The sequence below is a fragment of the Diadema antillarum genome, unplaced genomic scaffold (genome assembly GCF_040938485.1).
Source record: "Diadema antillarum isolate AM-2024a unplaced genomic scaffold, OU_Dant_1.0 seq00000798_RagTag, whole genome shotgun sequence".
NCBI classification, from domain to species: Eukaryota; Metazoa; Echinodermata; class Echinoidea; order Diadematoida; family Diadematidae; genus Diadema; species Diadema antillarum.
The window spans coordinates 3,053,469-3,068,654 of NW_027271682.1; the positions used below are offsets into that span (position 1 = coordinate 3,053,469).

At 37.6% G+C, this 15,186-nt stretch overlaps 1 protein-coding gene across 1 annotated transcript in view; it reads right to left on the minus strand.

Annotated features, from left to right (window-relative positions):
* The window catches only part of LOC139739399 (uncharacterized), a 257,483-nt gene that overhangs the window by 138,602 nt on the left and 103,695 nt on the right, over positions 1–15,186 (minus strand). The window contains exon 12 of the mRNA XM_071650020.1: positions 5,265–5,340. Within this exon, the coding sequence (XP_071506121.1) occupies positions 5,265–5,340 (76 nt within the window). The remainder of the gene's footprint in view (positions 1–5,264; positions 5,341–15,186) is intronic.

A 15,186-nucleotide genomic window follows, 5' to 3' on the forward strand; every position in this document is an offset into this window, starting at 1 on the left:
GTCAACCATGTCGATCTTAAATTTTTCATATTTTCTGAAAGTGCTTGTCTTCTTCTACATTATTCCTAAGTTTGGAATCATAAAATGAGTGGGAAAGTGTGTTTTTAGCAGTTTTTCTACAACCCTTTTTCTTTGTAAAGTAGTGAGATCAGGTATGTCTAAGAGGCCCCTTTTCATTTCTTAAAAATCCTTTGCACATCCTTCACTTTCAACTCAAATAACTTTTGAAAGGATAATGCTACTACTTTGAAAGTTGGCATTAATCATGGACAGAATGTATTGATAGAGCATGCTCAATTTCAGCTTAATCTGATAATCCCTTCATTGTTGTTGCAACTGGGTTTACACCCTGTTTTTTTGTCCAATTCATCACACAGCTAGCACGGCTTGGTAAAGATTAAGCGCTTGAATAGACCCTGTACTTCAGAGCCTATTTTCTCAGTTCACACTTATCCAGAGGGTGTGCTTTCTTTCCAATATTTAGATAGGTTAAAAACGTCAAATTTGGATTGAGTTATACATCATTTTAAAGATTAGATTCTGCTATTTCAGAATCTGCCCTTGACGAAAAATCCATGTCTGGCAACTTTTTGTTGGTTTGGTGAGGGAGGGTCACAAATGAGGTATAGTTTTTCATGCGTATGTTTGATCTTCATCCTCCTTTTTTTTTCTATCTCCATCTCTCTCTCTATCAATACATCACAAGCTTCAATCAGGAAGTGAGGAGGCTGATGGGAGGGAGGGAGGATCTGCCAGGCCATGTGTACAAACTTCTAACTTTCGCAGGCAAGAAGCTACCCAATGATTCAATTACAGGCTTGCTTGACTGCTCCTCATGGCAAGACTAGGGAGGCTACATTCTGCAGATGGAGAGGAATAAAAATGTAGTAAGAAAGAAAGAAAGAGAGGGGAAAAAAAACGCTGGGGGTCCTCAACAGGTTTGACAGTCGCCTCCCTACTGCAGGCATGGATCACTTTTCTTTGAGGTCGCTGGATGGCTGTGGGCACCAGCAGTTTGCAGGTATTCTTTTCTTTCAGACTGAAAAGGGGAATTCCAGACCAGTTTAAAGTTAGTTTAAAAAGAAAGAGTAAAATATGACACACACAACAGTGGAAATTTGATCAAAATCAGACTGAAAATAATAAAGTTGTAAAAATTCAGAAAGTTGTTATTTTTTTTAACAGATTTTGAACTTGATCTGTTGATTTGAATATTTGAACTAGTGATAAAAAAGGTGTCAACCCTAACTTGCTGAAATGTTCTTGTAACACATCATGCATACATTGTAGGCCTTTCTTGATATCACATTTAAAGTTTTCACAATACTTCACTAAATTTGACGTCTGACCAGCTGCAGATAAGAAAATATTCCATCGGGGAAAGACAAATAAATCAAAAAACACTAAAAGTACTCTGGTGTAATTTATCATGGTGAAAATCAGATGTATGAACGATTTAGTGCTACAACATATTTATTTATCTTGTACAACCATTTTTGGATGACTCTCAGATCCAGAGCCTGATACCAAGACAGGCTGAAAACCACATCAAAAACCCGACCAAGAAATTACAATCCTACGAACTCATCATACGACAGTGAGCAGATCCTGATCATACCAATCCCTACCACTCTGTCCAATGAACATCACTCAGAGATCAATCACTACTCATTCATGTTGAAGCTTTTGGCTAACCACCCGTAACACAACAACTCCACAATGGCCTTTAGGACTAGATCACATCACAATTGTGCAAATTTAAAGGGATCGTATAGTTTTGGTTGAGACTTACCTTCAGGTTTTTACAGGTTTTTATCATTTTTTGGTGAGATAGTGAGAAACCTCTTATGAAATATGAAAGAGCATGTAATTCCAAGAGGGATTCAATGTTTATTTGATGGAAATTGGCTTTGAAATGGCCGAGATATCAAAGACAGAGTGATCCTAATAAAGTGTGGGACCCACATTGTATTACGATCATTTTGTTTTACTTTGTTTTTGGATGTTTCTGCTATTCCCAACCCGATTTTTATCAAGTAAACTTTGAATTCCTCTTAAAATGGTATGCTCTGTACTATTTCATAAGTGTTTTCTTGGTATCTCGCACAAAAAGTTAATGCCCAATTTTCATCTCCACCAATACTGTACCATCCCTTTAAGGTCTTCACTAAACCTGCTTGACTGCAATATTGATACTGATATACCTGACAAAAAAATCAATCTCACATAGGCCCTACTGTCCCATGTCCCATGAAAATAAATGTGTGCTACCATGAAGCATCTCTACATTAATACAGTGTACACTGTACATGGTCCATAACAAGTTTTTGTTTTTTGTTTTGTTTTGTTTTTGTTTTTGTTTTGTTTATCTTCTTTTTTTTTCTTTTTTTTTTTGGGGGGGGGGTAATAATGAAGCATCTAAATCTTGACATCCAAAATGATGCATGCACTTATATGTATGCACTTTTCCAAGCAAGTATGTATAGAGGGCTGCATGTTTGATGAACAGGCCACGGAGTTTGTGACACAGCTGTCATTCAGAATGTCGTTTGCAGTTCACAGATGGCTTTGGCCACTCATTACAGTCTCTAAATGGCTCTTGACTCTAAATATGATTGGATACACTGGTGTCTAAATGGCTCTTGACTCTATATATGGTTGGATACACCAGTGTCTAAATGGCTTTTGACTCTACATATCATTGGATACACTAGTGTCTAAAGGCCCCTTGATTCTATACGACTGGATACACCGGTATCTCCAACGGTACATGGCTCTTGACTCTCACGATACATTGTATGATTGGGAACATTGGTACAATGCATATAAATGGCTCTTAACTCTACATATTATGATTGGAAATACCAGAGTCTAAATGGCTTTTGACTCTAAATAAGATCGGATACACCAGTGTCTAAATGGCTCTTGACTCTATATATGATTGGAAACACCAGTGTCTAAATGGCTATTGACTCTAAATATGATTGGAAACACCGGTGTCAATCAAAATGACTCAACTTTAAATATGATCAGAAAAACCAGTGTCTAAATGGATCTTGACTCTATATATGGTGGGATACACCGGTGTCTAAAGGCCTTTTGACTCCACATACGATTGGATACACCGGTGTCTAAATGGCTTTTGACTCTACATATGATTGGATACACCAGTGTCTAAACGGCTTTTGACTCTACATATGATTGGATACACCAGTGTCTAAATGGCTTTTGACTCTGTATATGATTGGAAACACCAGTGTCTAAATGGCTTTTGACTCTGTATCATTAGAAACACATTTCAGAAGGGTGATTAAAGGCAGGAAATTCTTTAGTATATTCTGAAAACCTAAAAGTGGCAAAGAACGATACCCTAGTTGGATATCATATATCTAGTTTTTCTCTGGAAATACTCAAATATATGGGCAGGAAGAGACCGATTGTGTCGGAGGAATCCATATCTGTACACCTACGCATGATGCTCCTTCTCAGAAGTGGGTAGAGAGATATATCGAAGCGACCAAGGACTGATTTATGAGTGTAGATATACGAAGAGACAGTCTCAATAATATACACTCTAAAGTTTGACGTTGAATAAAAGTACTGTGAAATGAAATAGTCCTATTCAACATTCAATGCCAGAGTACAATGGAAAAAAAATCACAAGCTCACATGTGAACCATCACAGCACGTCCCCAATAACATGCAGATTTTAAAATCAAGATGTCTCCAAAATAAGCTTGATCTGGATGAAACAAAAGTAAGAGGTTTTGATATTTGTCCCAAAGTCAGAAGTTTGATTATATCTTAACTATATCCTGTCTGAATTTTTAAGTTTAAGAACGTTGGAAATGAGATGAATTTTTGTTTTAATGAAGTATGACTCTCAACAATGACCCACTGTTATAAATGCCATGCCTCCTGCATGCCTGAGGGCCATCTACTACTTCAAGTCAAATTTTCTCTAAACTATGACTGTCTGGTGGCTGGCTGTCTTCCAAAGGCTGTGGAAAAGGTTTTGGGAGCAGGTGACACACATCCAAGATTCAATCAAATATATGAAAATACCACAATCGTAATGATTAATGGTCAAATGACGTATTCAGACTTAAGTGGTATAAGGTAACATGAAACAATACAACAACAAAAAATCAGGGCAAATCTATCATCATTTAGAAGTAAGACAATCAAACACACAGATTATAAATGTGCTCATATGATTGGATGACAGCAAGATGAAAAAGTTTGATGGTCTATCTCTTTGAACACACACACACACACACACACACACACACACAAAGTAAAAAACATACATATACACACATACACATACATATATGCTCATACATTCATACACCCGAAAGGACAAAAAGAAGAAAAGACAAACAGCTTTCCTTCTTTTTTATCACACACTGTAAAACTGGACATCAAAACATCTGTCTCCATCAAAAGCTCCCAAGGGGGATTGGAAAGTTCGAACTTTCATGTTGAGATTTTACCAAAAAGGATCAACAGAGAACATCACCTCACTACCCTGCATGTAGCTGTGACTGGCAGAAGTCCACTCAACTAGTTTACTGAGTATACCACTAATTTAATAGATACACAAGAAGAACACCAAAGATACAGATAAAAGATCAATCAAAACCTGATTGAAAGTATCTCATTATTTAAATGTATGTATGGGAGGAAGGACTAAATGTCCAGTTAAAACATGAGATTTAGTGTAAACTTTTAGACAAGTAATGAATAAAATGTTATTGCCCCTAATTGGCTCCTTAACAAACAATAAAGGGGGGGTAGATAATCCATGTCAGCATGGTATGACTATGATTTCAAGCACATCAAGGTTAACAGGACGTGTATTTGATAAGCAGCAAAGGGATAGATTTAGTTCAACGCAATTTGATTTTAAAGACTTAAATGTAGATACACACAGGTTGAGTCTCTGTCGACATCATTCATCAGTTTTAAAGTTAGTGGATTGTCTTGGAAAAAAACATGGATATCAAGAGCAAATTCATTACATAAGTTTGAATGTTAAAAAAAATCAAATTGGCAAAAAAGAAAATAGTTGGAATACATCTGGCTAAACAGAAAAAAAGAAAAAAGTATCACTTCAAGGCATTGATCTGCAATGTAATACATTATGCAGTAGTCTAATTAACATTTGTAAATGAGGTTAATGTATGAATAAATGACAAATGGGTTTTAAATACAATAGAGAGTAAAGGTAAAGTGAGGTAGAGACAGTGAGTGAGACTGACCTTCGACCTCTGGCTTGTCCTCGGTGAGGAGGGGGCAGGAAGTACTGAACCTGGAGAGGGACTCTCTTCTGGCACCCTGCGGAGACAAACGAGCATTATCGGGAATCATTACTCGGGTAAAGTACAGCACCTCCACCAGCATATATTTCAGGCCGTCTTCCACCGGAGCCATCTTGGTTGTGGCGCTGCCAATGTGCCAGGAGCAGCTGGTGTCGTCGTCGGGCGTCGGCGGGGAGGGCTCCGCGGCGACCGCATCGGTGCTGGGCGACATCTGGGCCAGCCACGTCTCCATCTCCGTCTGCTGCGGCAGCGGGGGCAGTGTGGAGGGCCGACGCCGCGACGACACGGTGGACGAGCGGCGCGAGGCGGCCGAGGAGGAGCGGCGGCGAGTCCAGCCATCCATGCATGCAGGTCAGCAGTGCCACGATTAGCAAACAATATGTTTGATGACAAACAGCCGGTTAAGGAGGGGGAGAAAAAAAGGGGGACCTCCAAGACATCACATTATGCACAGAGCAATCCCAGCAGGTTCCGCTGACTCAAAGTATACCAGCATCAATGTGAATGCTTCATTGCATTTTTTCCTTCCCTGTTTTTTTTTTTTTTTTACCCCCTTCTTTCTTTTAATTCCGTCTACTCCCGACAGATAGCCAGTCGCTGCTAAAAATGCTCCTATTCAATTAGTTTACAACTTCCTGGCTTGCTTGCCGATTGGTCATTACACAGCATGGTTTCTGCAGAAAACTAAGCCACTGCAAATTCCTCCCTCCAAACTGGAGTTGTGCCGTACCCCTGCTGACAGCAATGGATCAATCTAGTGTCTACATGGAGCTGTCATAAGCACAAATGCCAAATTGTGGCGTACAAATATGTGTGAAGAGGAAACTCGGTGAACACAATGGAGCGCCCGACAGTGAGGCAGTTGATTCCACTGATGGCGACGGGGGAAGAGGAAGTCGCAGGTAATAATTCAAATAGAATAATTCCTCTCAACATGCGCACACATCCAACAAGTAAAAGCAGATCAAAAGGGAGCATTCGGACAGATGCCCGTGGCAGTGTTGCGAGATGCACACTGCTGTGCAGGAGGGAAAACTCCAAAATTAAGACATGCTCACGGAAAGGAGGGGAGGGGAGGGGAGAGGAGGGGAGAGGAGGGGAGGGGAGGGGAGGGGAGGAAAGGAGTGGATGAGGGAATAGATTGCGTCAAAAGTGACTCCGATCACTGAAGTGGAGGTCAATGTTCTAGCATGAGATGACAATATCCTTTGTGCTTTTATTTCCACCATCCTCTTTTCGCCATCTTCCACGCGGGCAACAGGGAGGCGGTGCGGACGAGAAAAGTGATAAGATAACCTCCCTCGGGAATGGGAGCCAGCCAAAATTAGGGTGTCAGCCTTTTGTGTTCCAGCACCAAAAAATGGTATCGAATGAAACAGTGCCTTGGGATGGACGCACCGAGCTCCCTCTTCTAGATCAAGTGTTAATGCCACATCTGTAATGGAAGATTCTAATTTCTGACGACGTCATTCGAGGCACACTGATAGTTTACATTCCCACAAGAGAGAGTTCAAATATTGAGTGTGATGTCGGCAGGTACAACTGTATATTCATCTCTTTCTTCTTCACCCATTGTAACCTACATGTACGGTACATATCTGGCTCCACATCCTCATTTCTACCGCTCTCCAAGAAATCTCCATCCTCATCACTCACTACAGGTGTCCTCACCAAAATAACCGCAGAAAGAATGATATCTGCAGCATATCATTAGCTGAGGTGATGAAAGGCACTGACACTGAATAGACAGAAAAATAGAACCGTACTTTCTACATCGTAATTAGGCAAGGTTTTCATGCATACATTAGCGATGATTAAATCCACTGGCAACTTATAAAATTCTTCCATTTGATGTTATGGTGAAAATGTTTTATTCATTAGATTACAAATCCATTTTCTCTTCTGTCAAAAAGTCTGTCTTTTTTAAATCCATCCTTCACAACACTCAATTATTTTTCTCTTCATATATTTTATCTTTTGATGTCAGCTCGTTAATACCATTTTTGTTCTCTTCAAATGCGTCCTATTTGCCCTGATTTAATCTATCAAAGTCATATTGAGATTAGTATATTGACAAACAGAAGATGTCTTTTTCATTTGGTATTTCTCGCTTGAAAGTAAAAGTTACTGCCACAAAATCAATGCATGAATAACTTCAAGCCAGTGTATATTAGCCAAAACTAATTATTTCCATATAAACAAGTGAACACAATTTTGAGAGGTATTGAAAAGTAACATCATCCGTCAGGAGACAAAACCCTGAATGTATAATATGTTTATACATAGATATATACAGTAGATCTACAACTACAATGTATGTATGTACATAATATAAAAGAATGTTTATACATTGTATGTATGACATGTGTGTATGCATGCATGTATGTATGTATGTGTGTTTGTTGTATGTAAGTGTAATATCAGTATGTAGTTCTCACGATCTCTTGGTGTACTGTTATCAGTAACACATTATGAAGTATTAATAATTATGTTCCCAAAATTGTCTTTTCCAAAGTCAAATGTCATGTTTGTGTAAACTGAAAACCAGTCCTATAGGAATGTTTGTGCAAACAAACAATTAACTCTTATGAACTAATGTCTTGCATTTTAGAACAAAACCTATCGAAAAGTCGATATTTTTTGCACAACTAATTTTTTGCACAACTAATTTTTTGCGCTCGGCTGGGCAAGAAGAGTTTTGCATGTCTTTAATTCCGTGGAATCAAGATATCAACTACTGGAACGTGTGGGCAGCAAAAATATTCACACGCTTTTATTTTCGCGCTAGTTTCTGGTTGTGCGAAATGTGTGAAAATGTCAGCTTTTACAGTATACCAGGGCCTTAAAAATTGAACTACTTAAAAATAAAAAATTACCATGGTGAACACTCTCCCACATTGACCGGGAGCATCCCAAGAAATAGCCATACTGATTAATAAAATCATAGAGAGATAACCTGGGGTTGAGGCAGGACAACTCACTGTGACCATTAAAGGACAAGTCCACCTTCATATGCATAAGGATTGAGAGAATGCAGCAATATTAGTAGAGCACATCAATGAAAGTTTGAGGAAAATTGGACAATCCGTTCAAAAGTTACGAATACTTTAAGTATCTGTGCAGTCACTGCTGGAAGAGAAGACTACTACAGTATATGATGTCACATGCGTACAACTATATAAGGAAAATAAAAAGAGAATTTCACAAAACTGTACTTTTTGAATAAAGTGCACAGTTCTTCGACTTGCTACTGACGATGTTAAGGGTAATATTATTCCCCCTGCCTTCTGAAAGAGAGAAGTTGAGTGTTCTTTTTGTTATGGGAGAAAAATAGAAATATGTTGAATTTTCTTTATTCTTTCTTTATATCATTGTACTCGTGTGACATCACAAGCTATAGTAGTCTTTTCATCCAGCCATGACTGAGCACAAACTTAAAAAATTCATAACTTTTTAATGGATTGTCCGATTTGCTCAAACTCTCACTGTTGTGTTCTATTGATATTGCTGCATTCACTCAACCCACATGTCTATGAAGGTGAACTTGTCCTTTAGAACTAAAACAATATTCACACGATGTGCAGGTGAACGACTCATCACACTACTTGCCTGCACTAATCTCTTTTTCTCTATATGACATGCTGCCACAAGCTGAGATAGCCTAGTACACAGCACAAAGAACGACAGCTGAAGCAACAACAAGAAAAAAAAAAAAAAAACTGCTCAAAATACACACATACACACAGAAAACAACAACTTGTCTTTTCTTTCTTTTTTTTCCAGAAACAAATTAGAGTCAAACTCAATAAGGACTTGGTTAGTGGCGAGTCCTGAATTGTAAATCTGAAACCTGATAAGGGCACGGCATATGTTATCAAGTGCAACATATGCTAAAGAATGGAGATTGAATAGCAGGGGGGAAACAGCACATAAAATATGAGTAGGCTGCATCTCTCTAGCTATCCAAAAATAGTGGGGGAAAAGCTCCGGGGAGAGAGAAATGACTATTCCCATGACCAAAATATCGCAGCAAGACTAAAGTTATAGAGTGCATATATCATAAAAAGACAACATAGAGCATTAAATCTGTTCAGGTGAAGGTTTTCCATGCACAGGAGGTACATACGTCCATATTCCGTTGGCAGTGCATATCTGACATTTTCACATCTTCATAAGATGGTTATGGTAACATATTGGACGAGGGCTGAACATCAGAGGCTTCCATCAACTTTCTATTTCTCTCACCAGTATCACGCTCGAATTTCTGATTGAATGAAATATTAAGTTAACCAATGGTTTTCAACAATGACTTTCAATATGATACAAAAAGGCATATTTCACTGTTATGCCTAACATCTAAAACACTACATGGGCATAAAAACTCATCAACAGGACTTACGAGTACAAAAAGTTACTATGAATTATGTCATTCCTTCAAATAACACTCCACTTAAAAATGAAGCTCCAATACATGAATTTGAATTTGTGCACTACAAACCAATTTTCAGCCCAATTTTGATATTCTGAATGGTATCCATGTTCTATACTTACTTTCTTTCACGTATATTCTGATCCTTATGTCATATGTCATTTCTTTATCAATGATCATTCTTGATATACTTTTATATTGTAAACATGATCATTTCAGCTCTTGGACTGCTAATCATATCTTGGTCCTTATTTGGAAAAAAAAATTACTTCAGTTTTGATCATTTTAGTCTGCATGATTTAGGCAGCAGAGGAAGTATAAGTAATACACAAGCATGACCCTTCTCCACGCCAATGCTGAAGGAAAGTCCTCTTTTTAGTTGATTTTGACTAATACTGTATAAACACAATGAAAAACAAAATCCCTTATGATGCTAAATATTGGTTTTGCTATATTTTTGCTTGTCTATCTTTATTTATGTTTCACTTTCCCATTAATGTGTCGCTGCTTCATACTGGCTTTGCTACAGGTGACAATCACAATTCTGTATACAACTTGTTATACAATTCCATCACAATTTGGTATGTGGTTCAGTCACATCCTTTCCTAACTGCTTGAAAACCTTTAACCACATATATTGCAAAAGAAAGGTAATTGGCACCAGAGAAGCTCTTTCATGTTTTTATTTCTCTGTCTGTTTGTAAATTAACATCTAAATGCTTTTTTTAAGTTGCTTTATTACTCTTTAACTCGAGTGATAAATATCTTTAAATAGCACCAGAAAGCACATCATTTCTCACTTTTTGATGACCTTTAAGCTGACACTTCCAACCTAACAGACTCCATTCAAGAGCTGAAGCAACAACAAACACACTGTAGAAGTGGAAAGTAATTCTTTCACACTCGGGCGTGTAAGATGAAGTTCGCGTGTTTTTAATTCCACAGAATCAAAATATAAAATATTACATACATGACAATATAAAAAACTGTGTGCTTTTAATCTTACACTGGTTTCATGTCACGCAAAATCTGCAAAAAATTCCACTTTCAGAGTACTTTGTTTGACATCCCTTTCAAAATAATTTTCTGCTTTTAAAGAGGTTCCTATTAAAGTGGTAGGTGCATCTAAAGGGATTGTGAGCATCGTGTGCTTAACAACTTGTAGCAAGACGTCTGTCTAAATTCAATCTATGTGCTAGATGAACTTTTATGATCCTGAGGGACAGTAAAACGATGCTTTGTCAGAGACGCAAGAAATTCTGAGGATGAATAATGATGTAGGGGAACAAAAACGCTGAGACAAATGATCATGACAAAGTGACTTTGCAAAACATGCTTGATGTCATCTTATAGTGCCCAAAGTATGCATTCAGCCGTAAGTTGGGACTCTAAAATGCCCATCTCTAGCAGCAGCCTGATCAATATCCTAGAAGGAAGCTGAATATTTCCCTACGGACCACTCTACGAACAGTTGACATAAGCTGTTACAAACACTCCTGTTCAAAAAAACGTGAAAGGTAATCTGTAGGCAGCATCTTACAACAGCGGGTTGCTTGTGAAATTCAAGGTCAGAGTGAGTGTTACAAACCTCCCACAGAACAAAATGAATCTCATCCTTTTTCTTTTTTCCTGGAAAATCATGGCCATGTCTCCTGATTGTCTTTTCAAGAGGAAAATACTCAAAATATAATCTTACTTTGAAGTTTTGACCACAAATGGAATATTGTTATTCAATCTCTCAAAGAATCAATTTCAAATCATGTTCAGGATGGCTTTCTCAGCTATGGGGGGCAGGGGTGATAATGTTGTCATCTCAGAAACTCCCAATGACCTGTATAACTTTGGGAATCCTCATTAAAGGGAACGCAAACCCAAAGAGCAATGTGGATTGAGTAAAAGCATTATCATTAGTAGAACACATCCGTGAAAGTTTGAGGAAAATCAGACAACCGATGCAAAAGTTATGAATTTTTAAAGTTTTGGTGTTGGGACCGCTGGATGAGGAGACTACTAGAGGTTATGACGTATGAGTGGACTACAAAATAAAGAAAATATAAAAGGAATTCCACAAAAATTCACTTTTCTAGCAAAATGAAAGAGTACTTGACTAACTGCTTTCAGAAAGCAGGGGGAATAATTGTTACCCCTAACATATTATGTCAGTATCAAGTTGATGGAATATGTAATTTTCATGAAAAATGAATTTCTATTGAATTCCCTTTATATTTTCTTTATATTGTAGTCCACTCATATTCATAACCTCTAGCAGTCTCCTTACCCAGCAGTTCCAACACCAAAACTTTAAAAATTAATTTTTGCATCGATTGCCTGATTTTCCTCAAACTTTCACTGATGTGTTCTACTAATATTACTGCTTTCACTCAATCCACATTGCTCTTTGGGTTTGCATTCCCTTTAATATATTTTTTTTAACGTTATCAATTTTACTCAAATCTGAAATCAGTCCACAGATTTATTCTTCCAATTCAAGTATTCTGTTCTTTCAATAATCTAGCAATTAACAACTTTTAGAGGCCATGGTTTGTAGTCATTAACCTATTGACAAAAACATAATTCTCATAAATTTGCCTTTCTGTAAAACCAATACAAGACTTATGTAGTGATGACATCCTTACCCTATCAAATTTGCATCAAAATGTACAATCTCATAAGAATTACCATGGTTATCAAATACCACAGTAATTTGTTGTCACTGTACTCATTGGCGAAATACCACGGTAATAGATACAGCGGTATTTCGGTTGGTACCATTCTCAATTCACGAAATACTGTGGTAATACTGTGGTACTTCTGGCCTGAAAGTACATCTCTCCAAGGTAAGCACTGTGCATACACTGTATCTCTTACAACAGGGAAAAGACAGGGCATGAAAAATACACCGAAGTACAGTGGGTGATATTTCGTGACACAATTCAAACTGGAAGTTTGCATGTGTGATTCACGCAGAGTTTGAATTACAACCCTGAGTATGATATTTCGTGAGGTATTTCATGGCACAATTCACATTCACAGCTTGCACATGTATATTTTGCGCAAAGTTGGAATTTCCATCCTAAATACCACAATATTTCGCAAGGTATTTTGGGGTGTACATGTATTTGCATTCACATAATTACAAAGCACTGCGTTGAATACTGTGGTATTTCATCATAAGTGTGAAGGGGCCTAATCTCACCACTGACTTTAGAAGTTGACCTCGTGTTACACACAAGGTTTGAATTTCCATCCTGAATAACACAGAATTTTGCTAAGTATTTTGTGAGGTCATTGATGGTGTATAACTGCATTCACATTAAGAAATACTGCACAAAATGCTGGGGTAATTAACTGTAAGTGCGAACGGGTCTAGCGGTAGCAACCAGCAGCATCACTCTTTTGGTAAAAGCATGCAACTTTCTGATTCCATAACTTTCTGAAGTCAAATTTCCAGGAAACTCTTACCATTCTATTTACCTAATTCTATTCTGTTCGTAAAAAGTTAGTTTGAATACAGTACGGAATTTTACTTTGAGTTGTTTGAGTCCACACAATTTAGAAAATAAGTGATGATATAAATCTTTAGTAGTACTAGCTCACAGTAGAAGTAAAATACATTGATCACTGTGACAATTCCAAAATGGAAAGGTACACCTGCCGTGTATGAAGAAAACAATAACTATCAGTGATATAAGAATTAAAATGTTAATGAGGAGTTATTCCTGTATTCGTACTCATCCATAAACAATGCGATGAGGTTTACTCACTGAATATAAAAGACTTGTGTTTTGTGGAAAAACAAATCACATCTGCCCATACTGCTGAATTTTTAAGAAAACAGTTTATTTTGAAAACACTTTATGGTTCAACTTCACACATTTAGCACTGGCTTAGCATTGTTACTTCCTTATTGTATTTTTTCCCACACTGCCTCAAATCAATCAATCTTTTTAAATTCTACTTCTGTTTCGATTTAGTTTGTCTTGATTTGTTTTCATCCTTACACAACCTGAGTTACGAATTTGAAGTACAGACGTTCAGTCATTGTATCCCTCATACTGGTTATGTTACAGTTGTACTTGGTATAATACCGTAAAACCAAACAATTTTATATGCATGAAATTTGTGAAATTAAAAAGTAGGCAAAAGTTTATGTCTGCACTATTTGCATTGGATTCCAGTAGCAATTTGCGCAAATTTTATGCCGCAAAAAACAAAGGCTGTCAGCTCAAATTCGGGAAAATTTCATGCCGCAAATATTTTGGTTTTACAATAAGCACAACTGTGCATTTGATATCTTCTCATTTGAAGTTGCAATGAATCCCAATGCACAGATATACATGTACATGGAGTCTTGATATTGCAAAACTCACTGTGAGTTTGAACAAAAATCAGACCTACAGTAGGAAACAATTTTACACTGGTTCCAGCAATTGGATATCCCCATATCTGTCTGTCTGTTTACAAGTGATGATAACAGGGACTACAACATTAATATTTTGCACATAACAAGATAAAAATGATATAAGGATGTGAAAAGGGGTTAGGGGGTTGTATTTCTTACATAGCTGGTACTTGTAATAAAATAGGCATCTACATGTATGGTCAACAGATGGCACATGATGCAAAGAAAAATGTTGTGTGTATTCATATCAATTCTCGTGAAGACTAATACTCCTTAATCATCATTATTAATATATATCTACATAGACATATGTGCAAATATATACATCAGCAGTAGATAAATAGTCATGTAAATACATAAATAATAGTTGACCTAAGAAAAAAATCTGCAAATGTTAACTGCATGTCTGATACAAAGAGTCACGCCAAGGCTTCATTTCACCTTTAAGCGAAACCGTGGGAGCATGAATTCCAGCGACGCAAGCCGGGGACATGCGGTACAAGCAAACCGGAATTCAGCCGATCTCCAGAAAGGTCAGCCGCCCAGTAGGATGTCCGAGCACATAGCTTTGTTACACTATCTTACTTCGGAATTTGTAATTACCTGCCATCCATAATCCTCTAAGTATTTCTTCAGCTTTCCCCCCACCGTATTTCCTTGGAGAATAGAAAACAAAAATTAATCTCTCTTTTAGCTCTACACGAGTCAATTTTGATGTTGGAGTATTTCGTTATTACAAGCACTCTGATCTTTTAAACTTGAGGCTGGGCTCAGACATAAGAAGAAAAAAAAAATTCCAAAGCAAAATCAAACACAAATGACCTCTTCTCCCTATCTGTGTTTTCCGCTCAAGTACCTCATTGTGCCTGCAAGTGGGACAGATTTCTCCCGCAATGGGAAGGTAAATTTTCCCCACGCACTTTGTAAAGTCTGCCTGAAATGGGTTGGCTGGCTCGCCAAACCACCGCCTGCTACCGTTCCCCCACCTGCATCATACTTCCGCCACCTAATTTACATGTCACCGGCCTTCT